Consider the following 16,878-nt stretch of genomic DNA (forward strand, 5'->3'; position numbering starts at 1 on the left):
TATACACACAAAGTTAATGGAAATTTAATGAGCTGCTTAGGAATTTAGAAGTCACTGGATGATTTTGACCTAAAATATAATGATATGGAAAGGAGACAAGTTTAAAACAACTGCTCCAAATCCATACTATAATGGTTCTTAAAACCAAATTATTATAAGGCTCTCCAACCAAGATAGCATATTCAAAAGCAGAGACATTACTTTGCCAACAAAGGTCCGTCTAGTCAAGGCTATGGTTTTTCCTGTGGTCATGTATGGATATGAGAGTTGGACTGTGAAGAAGGCTGAGCGCCGAAGAACTGATGCTTTTGAACTGTGGTGTTGGAGAAGACTCTTGAGAGTCCCTTGGACTGCAAGGAGATCCAACCAGTCCATTCTAAAGGAGACCAGTCCTGGGTGTTCATTGGAAGGACTGATGCTGAAGCTGAAACTCCAGTACTTTGGCCACCTCATGCAAAGAGTTGACTCATTGGAAAAGACTGATGCTGGGAGGGATTGGGGGCAGGAGGAGAAGGGAACGACAGAGGATGAGATGGCTGGATGGCATCACTGACTCAATGGTCGTGTGTTTGAGTGAACTCCAGGAGTTGGTGATGGACAGGGAGGCCTGGCATGCTGCGATTCATGGGGTCGCAGAGAGTCGGACACGACTGAGTGACTGAACTGAACTGAAACAACAGGAAAAATCCAGGTGGAAACTCACTACCATGAATGTACAAGGAAGCCAGTTATATTTATTTTTCCAATTAAATCCCTATAAAAAAAAGGAATGAGATGCTCTGTTAAGTATGTGAAGACTGCAATCCAAGAATAGTGATTGACAACATAGAATAAAAGTTCTTGCTGAGGTACAGTGAAGGATATAGTGAGTGTCTCAACACACCACCCAAACAGCACAGGGGGAAATGTGTAAGCAGAAGGGGTGATGCTGTGAAGGAAACAGGAACAATCATAGGCGATCTCACCTCTCCTTTATTTTATTACAGGAAAATAATCTCAACAAATGGCCTTGAGGAACCACAGCACCATCACCCAGTTTATTCTCACTGGGCTGTCTGACGACCCCCACATCCAAGCTCTGATCTTTGTATTATTCCTGGGAATTTACCTCCAGACACTACTGGGGAACCTGACAATGATATTAGTGATCAGGACTGACTCCCACCTCCACACGCCCATGTACTACTTCTTGAGTAATCTATCATTCCTAGACCTCTGCTTCTCTTCTGTCACTGTGCCCAAGCTCCTGAAGGACCTCCTGTCTGAGAAGAAGACCATCTCAGTAGAGGGCTGTCTAGCCCAGGTCTTCTTTGTGTTTCTTACTGCGGGAAATGAAGCCTGTCTGCTCTCAGTCATGGCCTACGACCGTTATGCCGCCATCTGCCATCCCTTACTCTATAACCAGGTGATGAGCAACCAGCTCTGCAAGGGGCTGGTGTGGGGCTCCTGGGGCCTGGCCTCTCTCAATGCAGTCATCATTGTGCTCTTGGCTATTAACCTGGATTTCTGTGATGCTCAAACCATCCACCACTACACCTGTGAGCTTCCCTCCCTCTTCCCTCTGTCTTGCTCTGATATCTCCATCAATATCAGTATCTTGTCCTTCTCCACTATATTCCTCGGGCTTGGAAACTTCTTCCCAATCTTCTTCTCCTATGTTCGTATTATATTCCACATTCTGAGCATCAGCTCCACCACAGGCAGGAGCAAAGCCTTCTCCACCTGCTCCTCCCACCTCATCGCAGTGATCCTGTTCTTTGGCTCAGGTATGCTTCGCTATCTCATGCCTTCCTCTGGTTCCTCCCTGGATTTGCTCTCTTCCTTACAATACAGTGTGATCACACCCATGCTGAATCCCCTTATCTACAGCCTAAGGAACCAGGAAGTAAAGACAGCTGTGAAAAGGACACTGGGAAAATATTCGCAATATTTTAGGCATTGAAGTAAGTTACATTTACTCATCAAAACTGCAAAGATTGAGCTTTGTCTTCTGTTGTCTCTTCCTTCTCGCGCTCGTTGCTCTCGCTCAGTCGTGTCTATCTCTTTTAGAACTCATGTCTCCCGTGTCTCCTGCACTGCCAGCAGATTCTTTACCACTGAGTCATTGGGGAAGCCTCCTTCCTGCCTCAACACAGAGTCAAATAGGGTACACAAAAGATCCTAGAGCTTGCCTGAGCACCATATCTTGTTATTGAAAAGTAGAGGCATATATTTTAAACTTCCATTTGAAAAGTCTATGCTCTATTGATTGGGAAAGAATATGAAAGCATTCTTCCACAAGCACACTAATAAGACAAGAAATTAATTAGGGTGGAAAGTTAACATACATAGGTGGCTTGATTTCTCAAAAAAAAATAGAATAAAATTTACCAAAAAATCAATCTGAAATGCTTAATAATGAAAGATTCAAAAGAGACTTTATATTTCATTTAAAAATATTTAACTTTAATCAATAGCCCACCAGAAGGTTTGTGATCAAATCAGATTGGAGGAATTATAGCTAAAGTAATTAGCAATAAAAGAATAATTACCATAGTACTTAATAAGACCATGTAATTTCCCCCTACTGCAGCTAGATGAAGATAGATATAAGATTTAAATTTTGCTTGAGGAAAGAAATATCTACAAATATTGGCAATGATGAAATTTTCTATCTGGAAAATCTAAGAATTCCATTAGAAATGAAAACTTATTAGTATTCAAGACTTAAATGATGCAAAAATCTTAATATATTGATACAAAAATAGTTTCTATACACCAAAATCCAGTGAACAGACAAAAAATATGTTAACATAGAAAATTATTCATTGCTGTTACAACATCAACATAAAATCCCAGGATTAAACTTAACAATGAACCCTTAAAACTATATGAACAAAACAGCAAAACTGAACTGCTATTAAAGATACTTAATGTAAGATTTCTTTATAAAGTGTTTTCATCTTCAAATGACAAATATGTGATGAACATTAACATAAACCATAAGAATATTTATGGAAAAACCAATACAATATTGTAAAGTAATTAGCATCCAATTAAAATAAATAAATTTATATGAAAAAAATTATTGCAAAAATTCATGATGAACAAAAAATAAAATTTTTAAACAAACAAACATGAAAGAATATTTATCACTGAATTATCAATAGCTATTGGGTTCCCTGGTGGCTCAGGTAACCACCACTAGGCAGATGGTAAAGAATCTGCCTGCAGTGCAGGAGACCCGGGTTTGATCTCGGGTTGGGAAGATTCTCTGGAAGGGAATGTCTACCCACTTCAATATTCTTGCCTGGAGAATTCCATGGACAGAGGGGCCTGGTTGGCCACAGTCCACAGGGTTACAAAGAGTCAGACATGACTGAGCAACTAACACTTTCACTTTCATGGAGATAGATGGTTCTATAATTGGTTGAATATCTAAATAGAATCATCAGTGATTCAGGTTTCTTCCATCCATTTGTTTTGCCATCCTTATAGATAAGGTTTCATCCTCAGCCTTGTCTGTGCCACTTCAACACAACACAAAACAAAGATAAAAGGAAGGGAACTATGAGTTTAGCGAGTTCTTAAGCTGTATAGATGGTAACCCACTCCAGTGTTCTTGCCTGGAGAATCCCAGGGACAGGGGAGCCTGGTTGGCTGCCGTCTATGGGGTCGCACCGAGTCGGACACGACTGAAGCAACTTAGCAGAAGCAGCAGCAAGCTGTATATAAATGAAACCATTCTAAATAGTAAAAGTCTAAAACACTCAAAGTCTTTAAGTCTTGATGAGGAAGTGGCACAAATGAGCTCACAAACATTGATAAGTGAGAATGTGAACTGGTTCAATCACTTAGGGGAAATCTGCGGTAAATCAAAACCACATATCTAAGATCTATTAATTATACTCTTACATATATATAAAAAGAAACAAGTTTAATTATCCAGCAAAGACATTATTAGAATGTTTGTGACAGTTTTATTCACTGTAACCAAAATATGTAATAAACCCAAATATCTACCACCTGCAGAATGAGTAAATAAACTCGTACATATAGTATATTTATACAATGGAGTACTATATAGCAATTAAAAAAAACTGGAAACAACAAATAGATGAAGTTCATGGATATTGTGTAACAGAAGCCAGACATGAAGAGTGTATACTTTATAATTTCATTTATATGACATTAAAGGGGTTTCCCTGTTGACTCAGATGGTAAAGAATTTGCCTGCAATGCAGGAGACCTAAGATTCAATTTCTGGGTCGGGAAGATCCCCTGGAGAAAGGAATGGCTACCCACTCCGGTATTCTTGCCTGGAAAGTCCCATGGACAGAGGAGCCTGGCAGGCTACAGTCCACAGGGTCACAAAGAGTCGGACATGATTGAGCAGCTAACACTTTCACATGATGTTAAAAACTGACTGGAAATGTAACATTAATACATTTATTAGTGGAATCAAGATAATGGCTATCAATGAGGAATGGATTGACTGGGAAGCAGCATGAGGGAGCTTCCGAAACTGATGAAAGGTTTTGTATCTTGATCTGTGTTGAGGTGCACACGTATATCAAAATCCATCAAGCTGTACCATTAAGATGAGTACACTTAATTACTTCTTTTAATACTGTCTCAAGAACACCTAACATGAGTTCTACCTTATAAAAAAAATTGTAGTGCAGAATACAGTAATGTTAACCACACCTTGTTAACTACACCTTCAATAAATAAGAAAATTAAACTACACCAAAAACTACACCAAAAAATATTCCCATGTATGATCTCTACTACCTGTGGAGGCATATCACCATTGTCTCTCACACATTGGTAGGGAGATGTGTTTTTGAAGAAGGGAATATTAAGTTTTACAACTTCTTAACAAAATTAATGAAGAACTATGTAACTAATTTGGACTGACAGATTACAACCAGGCCAAGTGTACATCTACATCACAATTTCAAGTATTGTATTTCAATGGGACAGCCCATTTATTGAACTCATTCTTCCCTTTTTCCTGACTGTTGCTCCCACTGTTTGGGAGGGCTTGCCTCTAAAGGTTGCCGAACTGAACTGAGCCTATACTGCTGTTTCAGTGGATGCCTCATCCTTGTGTGCTTGGCTAGGAGACCCAGAGGAAACTTCTCATAGCTATTTGACTGGATACTAAAGCATAAACAGCTTCTTCTCTGAGATCTGAAAGAAGCCCAGAACTGAATACATGAAAGACCTAAAGAGCCATTGCTGGAGTCAATGAGAAAGTGTTCCTCCTCACAAATCAGGACAGGTGCTAATAAATTAACAGACTCATAATAACATTGATACCTCTTCCATTAACACTTAGAAAACAAATTCTTAAATCTTGGTCATAAAATAGAGAATAGTGCCTCTTAATTCAGTCATCATCTTGGGTTACCCTTTAATTTATACTTTGGACTTCCCTGGCAGTCCAGTGGTTAAGAATTTGCACTCCCATTGCAGGGTGCATGGTCGGGAAACTAAGATCCAGCATTCCGTGCAGAGTGGTCAAAAAGTAAATAAATGAAAGTAAATTTAATTTATACTTAAAGATCTTTAAAACAGGTTAACACTTCATTTCCTGGTTCACCGGTGGAAAAATAAAAGGCCAGGTAAAGTCCCCAACCATGGGGTCGCACGAAGTCAGACACGACTGAAGTGACTTAGCGGCAGCAGCAGCAGAATAGTCATATGACCTCCCACTCTTAGAATGCTTCCTATCTCTGGCCTTCCAAAAATCTTGCCTGACAGTGAAGAATCTGAAAATTCTACATAAAAGGTGTAGCAAAGCGCTAGGTGAGTTTGCAAGGTATTTCATGACAGACTGTGAAAAGAATTTTCTTTTTATTGGAGTAGAGTTGATTTACAAGGTTGTGGTAGTTTCAGGTGTACAGCAAAGTGAATCAGTTATACATATATACGTATTCATTTTTTTCAGGTTCTTTCCCCATATAGGTCATTACAGAATACTGAGTATAGTTCCTGTGCTATACTACTGTATACTACTCTATGTTCCTTGTTAATTATCTATTTTATACATAGTAGCGTATAAAACGGAGAAGGCAATGGCACCCCCTCCAGTACTCTTGCCTGGAAAATCCCATGGACGGAGGAGCCTGGTGGGCTATAGTCCATGAGGTCGCTGAGTCGGACACGACTGAGCAACTTCTCTTTCACTTTTCACTCTCATGCATTGGAGAAGGAAATGGCAACCCACTCCAGTGTTCTTGACTGGAGAATCCCAGGGACAGGGGAGCCTTGTAGGAGGCTGTCTATGAGGTCGCAGAGAGTCAGACATGACTGAAGCGACTTAGCAGCAGCAGTAGCAGCAGCGTATAAGAGGCTGGCAGGCTACAGTCCACATGGTCACAAAAGGGTCAGACATAACTTAGCAAATAAAGAACAACAATATATGTTAATCCTAATCTCCTAAATTGTCACTTTCCCCCACATGTGAAAATACATCTGTGATCAAAGAATGAAGGTGCTCATAACACTGTAATTAGCTGCCAATTAAAATAAATTAATTAATTTTTTAAAAAAAGAATAAAGGTGCTGAAGAGATAGGGAATCTAAAGGACTTCAAGTCACTTTTTGGCACTCTGCTCCTAGATATCGATACTAAATCTCATATCCATGAGAGCAATCCAACAAAAATTTTAAGAGCCCTTTTAAGAAGGACTGCATTGCTCGTGGTAAGGATGAATGTAGGAGAGGAAATAAGCCAGGAAATCACAGTCCCAACCTTGGCCCAGGGATAATCATCTTTAATGTGATAATAGTGGTTTACGGACAGAAATCAGTGGAATTTTCAGAAAGGTTAGGCTTTTCTACCTTAATTCTGATTTACTCGATTAGATTTATTCCACACTTAAGTGAATGAAATAAACAATACTTAAAATTAATTAACTTTCATATATTTTTCTATACACCCAGAAAGTATCCATCAACCCCCAAAAGGAAAAGGAAAAGAGTGAAAAGACAAGACAGCATCACTAGAGATGGTGCGATTTCTCTTTCTCCAACCCTTCCCAGTATTTGGCCCAGTCATCAGTCTCATTCAAATTGATGCCTCTAGAGGACATAAACAGAAAAAAGAAGAGGTGGGATTGAGCAGGAAAACACATATAGATGTCTTAGCACATCTAAGACCTGTCCATTCTCCCACCACTCTAAGGTGAGCTACTCTAAATTTCATTTGGTTTGGTTTGGTTTCAGAATAGTTTAATTTGATTTGTGTCACCAAATTGTCAACCAAAATGAACTCCAGTGTCCAGCCTTCCCAGCATAAGTTAATCCATTCAGAGAATTTTGGAACTGAAAAACAGTCTTCAGAGGTAAATACATCCCTCCAAAACTTTAGCATTCTTGTCTATAAGAAATGGCAAAATTGTAAAGAAAAATAGAAGAGAATAAAACATAAAAACAAAACAGAAACAGGACTTCTCAATCAATTTTGTCAACAGATTATAAAAAGCAAATGATATCTATAGCAATTAAATATATGAAAGAAGTGAAAGTCATTGCATGAATAGCTAGGGAAATGAGCATTTGTGTGACATGCTTGATTGCTGTTATGATATTATAATAACTGACCTATCACCATCATGAATCTAGTGAGCAGATCAAGTGGCAATAAACAATTGGAAAGCATTTGAGAGGATGTGTTGAAAAGTACTAATAGAACTGTGATATTTCCTTCCAACTTAGGCTTTAATTCACTTATTCCCCTAAATCCACACCTCTTGCCCAAGCATAGAGAAAACAGAGAACAAAGACATAAAAATCTTTGGAATCTTAAGTTGAAAAGGTAAAAAACGTTTTAAAGAGAACACAACTAGGCATTCCCTCACTAAACAGGGAAGGAGAGAAAAGAGAAAATTCAAGAGAGTTAGTATTTAGAATTAGAGAAGGCAATGGCACCCCACTCCAGTACTCTTGCCTGGAAAATCCCGTGGGCGGAGGAGCCTGGTAGGCTGCAGTCCATGGGGTCGCGAAGAGTTGACACGACTGAGCGACTTCACTTTCACTTTTCACTTTCATGCCCCGGAGAAGGAAATGGCAACCTACTCCAATATTCCTGCCTGGAGAATCCCAGGGACGGGGGAGCCTGGCGGGCTGCCGTCCATGGGGTCGCAAAGAGTCGGACACGACTGAAGTGACTTAGCAGCAGCAGCAGCAGCAGCAGTATTTAGAATATGGGTCTTGTCATTCTGTCTTCCATCCTTGGACAATATTTGAAACATTTGTGTGTACTAAATATTCCCCCTTCTTTAAGTTTGGAGATGTAAATGTGAAGGAGAACGGAGTCCTCCTTCTACGTGTAGATCAGAAAGATGTAAATCCCTTTGAGAATTAACTACAGAGATTTTTCTGGTCTTGTATAACAACCAAGGGGGCTTTCCTGGTGGCTCAGATGGTAAAGACTCGGCATATGATGCCAAAAGACCAGGGTTTGAACCTGAGTCAGGAAGATCCCCGGGAGAAGGAAATGGCAATCCACTCCAGTATTCTTGCCTGAAGAATCCCTTGGACAAAGGAGTTATACTCCAACCAAGACCAGAAAAGGCTGTATGAATTATTAGATGTTGTTGCAGAAACTGTCTGTTGAGAAACCAAGCAACACTCAAGAGCGTTGGAGAGCTGAGGTTTATTACACTGGTGGCCCAGAGGAGTCAACACTCCAAGCTCTGAGCCCCAGCTGTTGGTGTACAGTTCCTTTATAGGATCCCAATTCCAGGTTTGCATTCTATATTTTCTATTGGATACTTTAGGCATGCAGGATGGGGAGGCGGGTGGGGAACTGCCTGACCTTCACACAGACAAGCATGGCTAAGCAAGATTACAGGGACTGGGTAATTGCAAGAAGCAGGGTGAGTGAGATAAGTTTAAGTTCCTGGCATTGTTGTAAGTTTCCATTTCTCCAAAACTACGTGATCTACATGATCATGCAAGAGGCAAACTGAGTTACAGAAGCAGAAAGCATTTATTAGACTCCATTTTGATTTTTATAGGTCCCTCCACAATGTAAGTGAGCAGGAGACATTCTCCTGACTTTCCTTGATCTTAGAATGCATGGGAAAGGACGGGGAGAATGGCTCCCTATTAGAGGTTCAAGGCTATAAGCTTAATATGAGACAGCAAACGCCTGCAAAGTGTCCCATGAGGGGAATAAGATGTAGTTGAATGAGAAGAATCAGAATGCCCAGTCTTGCCAGAAAATGAATCAGGAAGATTCACATCATGATAGATTTCCCAGAGAGAAGGGTGGGGAAATGCCTGAGGACAAGAAGGGATGACTTACTTGTGGAGTAGGAGAACAGCACAGGACAAAGATAAACACTGAGAAACAGATGCTACTCCTCAATAACATCACAGTCCGTGCCAGACCAGGAGCATAACACTGACCCCTGGAAAGAGACAAAAGGTGAAAATCATGAATTATAATAAGTTTTAAATTTTAAATGAGAAATTACTAAATGTCATTGCATTCATAATCAAATGACTCAACTAAGCTTCTGTATCACACCTAAATGACAGCTTGAAAGATAAATTATTGTCATACATAAAAAATAAAGTTATATAGTTCCACTCCTGAGGCTACAGATTAAAAAAAATAACATACACAGCCCATCAGGCAAAGGTATGATGGTACTGATATTATGGAAAACATCTTGCATTTATAGCCAAGAAACAAAGATGATGAACTTTGTGGTGTGCATACAGATAACTGAAAATTATTTCAGTCACAGAAATAAAGGCCAAGACTTTTTCTGCTGATGAACCTCAAGAAGCACTTAAAAGATAATAAGACTCCCTGATTTAGAGTAGGAGAAAGGTGAGTATGCTGTCTTTGTCTCTGGGGATTAAGCAGCAGTCTTTTGCTTTAACCGAAACTCAGTGGTAACCCACTCCAGTATTCTTGCCTGGAGAATTCCACGGACAAAGGAGCCTGGCAGGCTATAATCCATGGATCCCCAAAGAGTCAGACACGACTGAGTGACTGTCACTCACTCATGGTCCTATGCTCTGATATTTTTACTTAAATGACTTTGAGCATGATGCTGAACCTTTCCTGCCTTGGTTTCCTAATCTATAAAATAGGTTGATGATATTACCTATTTATAGGGAGGTTATATTGATTAAAGTATACTCTTATACGTTAAAAGCTTAAAATAGTACTTGACCCGTATTCCTGTGCTGTGCTTAGTCACTCAGTCATGTCTGACTCTGCAACCCCATGGACTGTAGCCCACCAGGACCCTCTGTCCGTTGAGATTCTCCAGGCAAGAAAACTGCAGTGGGTTGCAATTCCCTCCTCCAGGGGATCTTCCCCACCCAGGGATCCAACCCAGGTCTTCCAAATTGCAGGCAGATTCTTTACTGTCTGAGCCACCAGGGAAGCCCATATTAATTGTTATGATTATTGGCTATCTTTCAACTTCTTAAAGAGTATTTGACCTTCCCCTTTACCCATGTTTACTAACTGTATTTAGACAGGTTTACTGTTCATCAAGTCCTGATACTCGCCTCCCTCTACTTTTAGGATTGGCATGATTTCCCAACTCCTACTGAATGGGACTTGGCCATTTGGGGTTGCTTTGACAAGTGAAATGTGAGTAGAACTGACAGTGTACAACTCTTAGTAGAAAATTTAAGGGACTGTGCCTTTCAGTTTGCTTCCTAAATGCTTACCCTCTGCCACAAAAATAGCCACTGGGTAGCTACTGATGCTCATCCTGGGTACCAGAATGAGAGACACACAAAGCTGAACTGAATCTAATCCCAAATGAGCTCAGGCAAACCAGAACCAATCCAAGATGGATGCCATATTCATGAGCAAGAAATAAATACTTGTTTTAATTCATTGAGGGTTTGAGGTTATTTGCTACCAGGGTGAAATGTGATAAACCTAATATATATTCACCACCTAACCCCAAGTCCTAAAGTAGTTTTAGCTTCAAAATAGCTTAAATGCAAAATCCTATAGTCTTTTGCAACATTTATTATTCCAAAGCTCTCAGCTATATTTGACTATGGCCACTAGAAATGCTCTTCTGCCCATCCCTTAATGTTGGCATACTCTAAGATTCTGTTCATTGTTCATGGTTTACCTCATTCTACTCACTCTCGGTAGGAGTTCAGAGCCAATCTTGTGGTTTAATTTCCAGCCTAATGCCAAAGCATGCATCCCAGACTAGAATCCTTCCTAGAGTTTATGCCTTTATGCATTTGGATTCTTGATATCTCACTCTTTACATCCCATTGATGTTCCTGTATCAACAAGTTTACAATTATGTAAAGTTTAAAAATAAAATAAAATTAAAAAAAAAAAACAAGTTTAAATTATATTATTTCCCCCTTAAGTTAATTTCTTGAATTTGGTATCTCAGTCATTAGTGACACTATCCATTCAGCTCCCAAGTTGGGAGACCTAGTAATCACCCTCCTCTTCTTTCTCCCTCACTCCCCATACCAACTACCACCAAGTCCTTCCAACTTTATCAACTAAATAGTTCTTGAAACTCTTCAATCCTCATTATCCTTACTCTAATCAAGAAAAAGTGGTCTCTTCACCAATATTTGCCATTGTTCATCCTTCTCTCTCTTTGGTACTGAGCTCAAAGTCTTCCTCTCAAATCTCAGTCCCTGACATAATAGGAAACATTAGCATTTATTAATAAATCATATAATAACTTGATCTCAAATTCTATAACATACAACTCTTTACTGTCCTTCAACTTGATTTCAGCTCTGTGCTTATATGCTGACCTCAAAATATGACCATCCGTCTTATCTGAGTGGTCTCACCTCTGTAATCTTCAATCTCTGATTATAATCTTCTATCTTCCAGCCTCTCATATTTTTACTAACAGTACAGATCTCTAAATATTTCAGTTCTTTAGCCCATTCCTTTCATCACCCTATCACTCATCAGAGCTTCATTTAATTTCTTTGTATCCTGAACCTATGGCAAATCATTTTAGCAACTCTTAGGATTGTGCCTTCAATAGCTTTGCCAATTTATTCTTTTTTTTAATTTTATTTTATTTTTAAACTTTACATAATTGTATTAGTTTTGCCAAATATCAAAATGAATCCGCCACAGGTATACATGTGTTCCCCATCCTGAACCCTATTCTTTCATTTCATTCACAAGTCCCATCCACCGTCCCCATTTCTGTATTCAGAACATTAACCTGTATGGAATTGGATTCTGCTTCAAACATAGCCTGATTCTATGAATTATTCTTTCTCATAAACTTAACTAGGAGTCCAGCTGTAATAGTAAAGAACAAATCTAACTCCATGTTTGACCTGTTTCTTTAACTTTTGTGTTCTGATGCCTGTGCTTAGTCATACTGACTTTGCACCTTTTGTAAAAGAATGCTGCCTATAGCCTGAAACATACAGGAGAGCCCATTCTCAAAGCTCTGACCTTTAAAGGTATAACATTCTTTCATTTGAGGGAGGTGACAGATGAGCTTCAGGCCGGGACTCTTACAACTAGTCTCCTGTTTGCATTTTCTGAGACAGGAAATAGGTGGGCTCCATGTTAGGCATTTTAAGTAACAACAGAAAGAAGTAACAACTTCTTATATCTTCTTATTATAGAAGTAACAACAGAAACAGGGTAAAAGAGCCAGGCTTTGTTTCTTGTGGATACTTTAAGATTACCTTATGGCAAGGACAAGAGAGGGGCTAACCCCAGTTTGAGTAAAAGATCAAAAGGTCACATATTTCCCTTCCCTGAGGCAAAGGAGACTCTGCACATGCAAAAAAAGGCTCAGTTCAGTTCAGTCGCTCAGTCGTGTCCAACTCTTTGAGACCTCATGAATTGCAGCATGCCAGGCCTCCCTGTCCATCACCAACTCCCAGAGTTCACTCAGACTCAAGTCCATCGAGTCAGTGATGCCATCCAGCCATCTCATCCTCTGTCGTCCCCTTCTCCTCCTGCCCCCAAACCCTCCCAGCATCAGAGTCTTTTCCAATGAGTCAACACTTTGCATGAGGTGGCCAAAGTACTGGAGTTTCAGCTTTAGTGTCATTCCTTCCAAAGAACACCCAGGGCTGATCTCCTTCAGAATGGACTGATTGGATCTCCTTGCAGTCCAAGGGACTCTCAAGAGTCTTCTCCAACACCACAGTTCAAAAGCATCAATTCTTCGGCGCTCAGCCTTCTTCACAGTCCAACTCTCACATCCATACATGACCACTGGAAAAACCATAGCCTTGACTAGACAGACCTTTGTTGGCAAAGTAATGTCTCTGCTTTTGAATATGCTATCTAGGTTGGTCATAACTTTCCTTCCAAGGAGTAAGCATCTTTTAATTTCATGGCTGCAGTCACCATCTGCAGTGATTTTGGAGCCCAAAAAGATAAAGTCTGACACTGTTTCCACTGTTTCCCCATCTATCTGCCATGAAGTGATGGGACCAGATGTCATGATCTTCGTTTTCTGAATGTTGAGCTTTAAGCCAACTTTTTCACTCTCCTCTTTCACTTTCATCAAGAGGCTTTTTAGTTCCTCTTCACTTTCTGCCATAAGGGTGGTGTCATCTGCATATCTGAGGTTATTGATATTTCTCCCGGCAATCTTGATTCCAGCTTGTGCTTCTTCCAGCCCAGCGTTTCTCATGATGTACTCTGCATAGAAGTTAAATAAGCAGGGTGACAATATACAGCCTTGACATACTCCTTTTCCTATTTGGAACCAGTTTGTTGTTCCATGTCCAGTTCTAACTGTTGTTTCCTGACCTGCATATAGGTTTCTCAAGATGCAGGTCAGGTGGTCTGGTATTCTCATCTCTTTCAGAATTTTCCACAGTTTATTGTGATCCACACAGTCAAAGACTTTGGCATAGTCAGTAAAGCAGAAATAGATGTTTTTCTGGAACTCTCTTGCTTTTTCCATGATCCAGTGGATGTTGGCAATTTGATCTCTGTTTCCTCTGCCTTTTCAAAAACCACCTTGAACATCTGGAAGTTCACAGTTCACGTATTGCTGAAGCCTGGCTTGGAGAATTTTGAGCATTACTTTACTAGCGTGTGAGATGAGTGCAATTATGTGGTAGTTTGAGCATTCTTTGGCATTGCCTTTCTTTGGAATTGGAATAAAAAGTGACCTTTTCCAGTCCTGTGGCCACTGCTGAGTTTTCCAAATTTGCTGACATATTGACAGCACTTTCACAGCATCATCTTTCAGGATTTGGAATAGCTCAACTGGGATTCCACACCTCCACTAGCTTTGTTCATAGTGATGCTTTCTAAGGCCCACTTGACTTCACATTCCAGGATGTCTGGCTTTAGGTGAGTGATCACACCATCATGATTATCTTGGTCGTGAAGATCTTTTTTGTACAGTTCTGTGTATTAAAGAGGAGGGCATCACCCAGAGTCAGTGATGGCAAGCCATGACCAAAGGCCCCTGGACTGGAATCCATCTTGGAAAAAAGTTGTGCACACATGTTGGACAGGGCCCTAGAGACAGTTAGGGGTGGAAAAAGAAACTAAATAATTGGCCAAAGATAAACAAAGACCCGGAAGAACTGCCCTATGTAAGTGACTTAACTGCCTCTTTACTGTGCTCCTCCTCATTAGTGGGGAAGCCCACATCCTTACTCTCCAGAGTGTGTATCTCTGCCTTGCTTCTGTCTTAACTAAACAAAATGTTTCTCTATGTGCTCTCCCACTTGTTGTGCTATGTCTCTAATAACAAACTTTATACTAGCTTTTACAGTTTTCCTCCTTGAGAGATGCATTTTTCAATGGGGGCAACTTTGCTTCTAGCCTCTAGCCCCTGGTAGGCTGGCAGCTAGGATTTCTGGTTTTCATCCAGCTACCTAGGTCCAATTCCTGGGAGGGAATTATGATCTCATTTCAAGCCACTGCTCACTGCTCACTTCTGCCTCTCCGAGATCACATTCATATAGAGATAAAAAGCTGCAGAATAGAGAATAAGATTCGTTTTGTTACTGTTTACAGGACTTGACCTACATGGACAGATGAAAGAACAAACGATTCCTGCACCAAGAAGTTTGCAACTACCACCATGCCTCTCTTTCACCTTGCCTTTAAAAATGCTTTGCTGAGAGCCTTTAAAGGGTTCAGGGTTTGGGAAGCATGAACCACCAATCTCCTTGCACAGTCCTGCAATGAACTTTTCTCTGCTCCAAACTCCAATGTTTCTAGATTGTTTGGCCTCACTATGTGTTGGGTACACAAACCTGCATTTGGTTACATTTTCATTTCTACAAGTATCCATGTGCCCATGTTACTCACATTTAAAAATAAAATAAATAGCAATCCCCTCTCAACTCTGTTGCCTTCATCCCTATCTCTCTCCTATCTGTTAAAGGGATTCTCATAGAGGGTAAAGGTGATTCACCATCCAGGTACTGTCAAGAAACAAACATGAAATAAAGACACAGCAAAAAGAGACATTGCCTTTAAAAGAGAACAACAGATACATAAACAGGTAACTATTATATCCAATAGTGTAAGTTCAATTTCAGACTCAGTGCACAGAGTACTAGTAGAACTCCGTTCAGTTCAGTTCAGTCCCTCAGTTGTGTCCGACTCTTTGTGACCCCATGAATCACAGCACGCCAGGCCTCCTTGTCCATCACCAACTCCCAGAGTCTACTCAAACTCATGTCCATTGAGTCGGTGATGCCATCCAGCCATCTCATCCTCTGTCGTCCCCTGCTCCTCCTGCCCCCAACCCCTCCCAGCATCACAGTCTTTTCCAACAAGTTAACTCTTCGCATGAGGTAGCCAAAGTATTGGAGTTTCAGCTTCAGCATCAGTCCTTCCAATGAACACCCAGGACTGATCTCCTTTAGAATGGACTGGTTGGATCTCCTTGCAGTCAAAGGGACTCTCAAGAGTCTTCTCCAACACCACAGTTCAAAAGCATCAATTCTTTGGCACTCAGCTTTCTTCACAGTCCAACTCTCACATCCATACATGACGATTGGAAAAACCATAGCCTTGACTAGATGGACCTTTGTTGGCAAAGTAATGTCTCTGCTTTTCAATATGCTATCTAGGTTGGTCATAACTTTCCTTCTAAGGAGTAAGCGTCTTTTAATTTCATGGCTGCAATCACCAACTGCAGTGATTTTGGAGCTCCCCAAAATAAAGTCTGACACTGTTTCCACTGTTTCCCCATCTATTTGCCATGAAGTGATAGGACAAGATGCCATGATCTTAGTCTTCTGAATGTTGAGCTTTAAGCCAGTTGATGATAGATAATAAAATAATTTGGGTGGGGAACATCAGAAAAAACTTATTTAAAGCAATGGACTTAGTCTCAAGGGATAATTCTTCAACTAATGCCTCTAGATTCTTCCATCCTAATTGTGTTGATACAGTTTGGCACTACAGATGATGTCTTTCTCTTGAAACTTTGCTTTTTCAAAAAAAACACATTTTTTATATGGACTGTTTTTTAAAAGTCTTTATTGAATTTGCTACAAAATTGCTTCTGTTCTGTTTTGCTATTTTAGCCACAAAGCATGCCAGATCTTAGCTCCCTGACCAGAGATTGAACCCACACGCCTTACAGCGGAAGGTGAAGTCTTAACACCTGGACCACCAGGAAAGTTCAGAGACTTTGCTCTTTGAATCTCCTGGCTCTGTCTCCTGATTCTAAAGACAACTCCACCAGTCTATTTGCAGTTTCCACTTTTTAAACTACCTCTTTAGGTGATGCTATTCCCCTTGTATCTGTCCTTGGGAATCTTATTTTAATACCCTTCATTCTTTCCTGGTATTACAGTTGACCCTTGAACAATATGGGTGTGAACTACATGGGCTCTGCATGAACTACATGCAGATTTTTGTCACTAGGTACTACTACAGTAGTATACAATCCC

The 16,878-nt window shown here is 40.2% G+C and overlaps 1 protein-coding gene across 3 annotated transcripts; it reads left to right on the forward strand.

Moving 5' to 3' along the window:
* The first annotated feature begins 899 nt into the window (after positions 1 to 899).
* Positions 900 to 15,356, forward strand: LOC129641691 (olfactory receptor 8S1-like). 3 transcript variants are annotated; one of them, XM_055566321.1, is made up of 5 exons: positions 900 to 1,943; positions 6,934 to 7,174; positions 9,744 to 9,835; positions 10,544 to 10,612; positions 14,984 to 15,356. In XM_055566321.1, the coding sequence occupies exon 1, from the start codon at positions 1,004 to 1,006 to the stop codon at positions 1,940 to 1,942; it is 939 nt and encodes a 312-aa protein (XP_055422296.1). In that variant the 5' UTR covers positions 900 to 1,003; the 3' UTR covers position 1,943; positions 6,934 to 7,174; positions 9,744 to 9,835; positions 10,544 to 10,612; positions 14,984 to 15,356. The 3 variants fall into 3 exon arrangements, with proteins under 3 accessions (XP_055422296.1, XP_055422297.1, XP_055422298.1); XM_055566322.1 differs by lacking the exon at positions 9,744 to 9,835; XM_055566323.1 differs by lacking the exons at positions 6,934 to 7,174; positions 9,744 to 9,835.
* Positions 15,357 to 16,878: the final 1,522 nt, after the last annotated feature.

Source organism: Bubalus kerabau, chromosome 1 (genome assembly GCF_029407905.1).
Source record: "Bubalus kerabau isolate K-KA32 ecotype Philippines breed swamp buffalo chromosome 1, PCC_UOA_SB_1v2, whole genome shotgun sequence".
Classification (NCBI taxonomy): domain Eukaryota; kingdom Metazoa; phylum Chordata; class Mammalia; order Artiodactyla; family Bovidae; genus Bubalus; species Bubalus kerabau.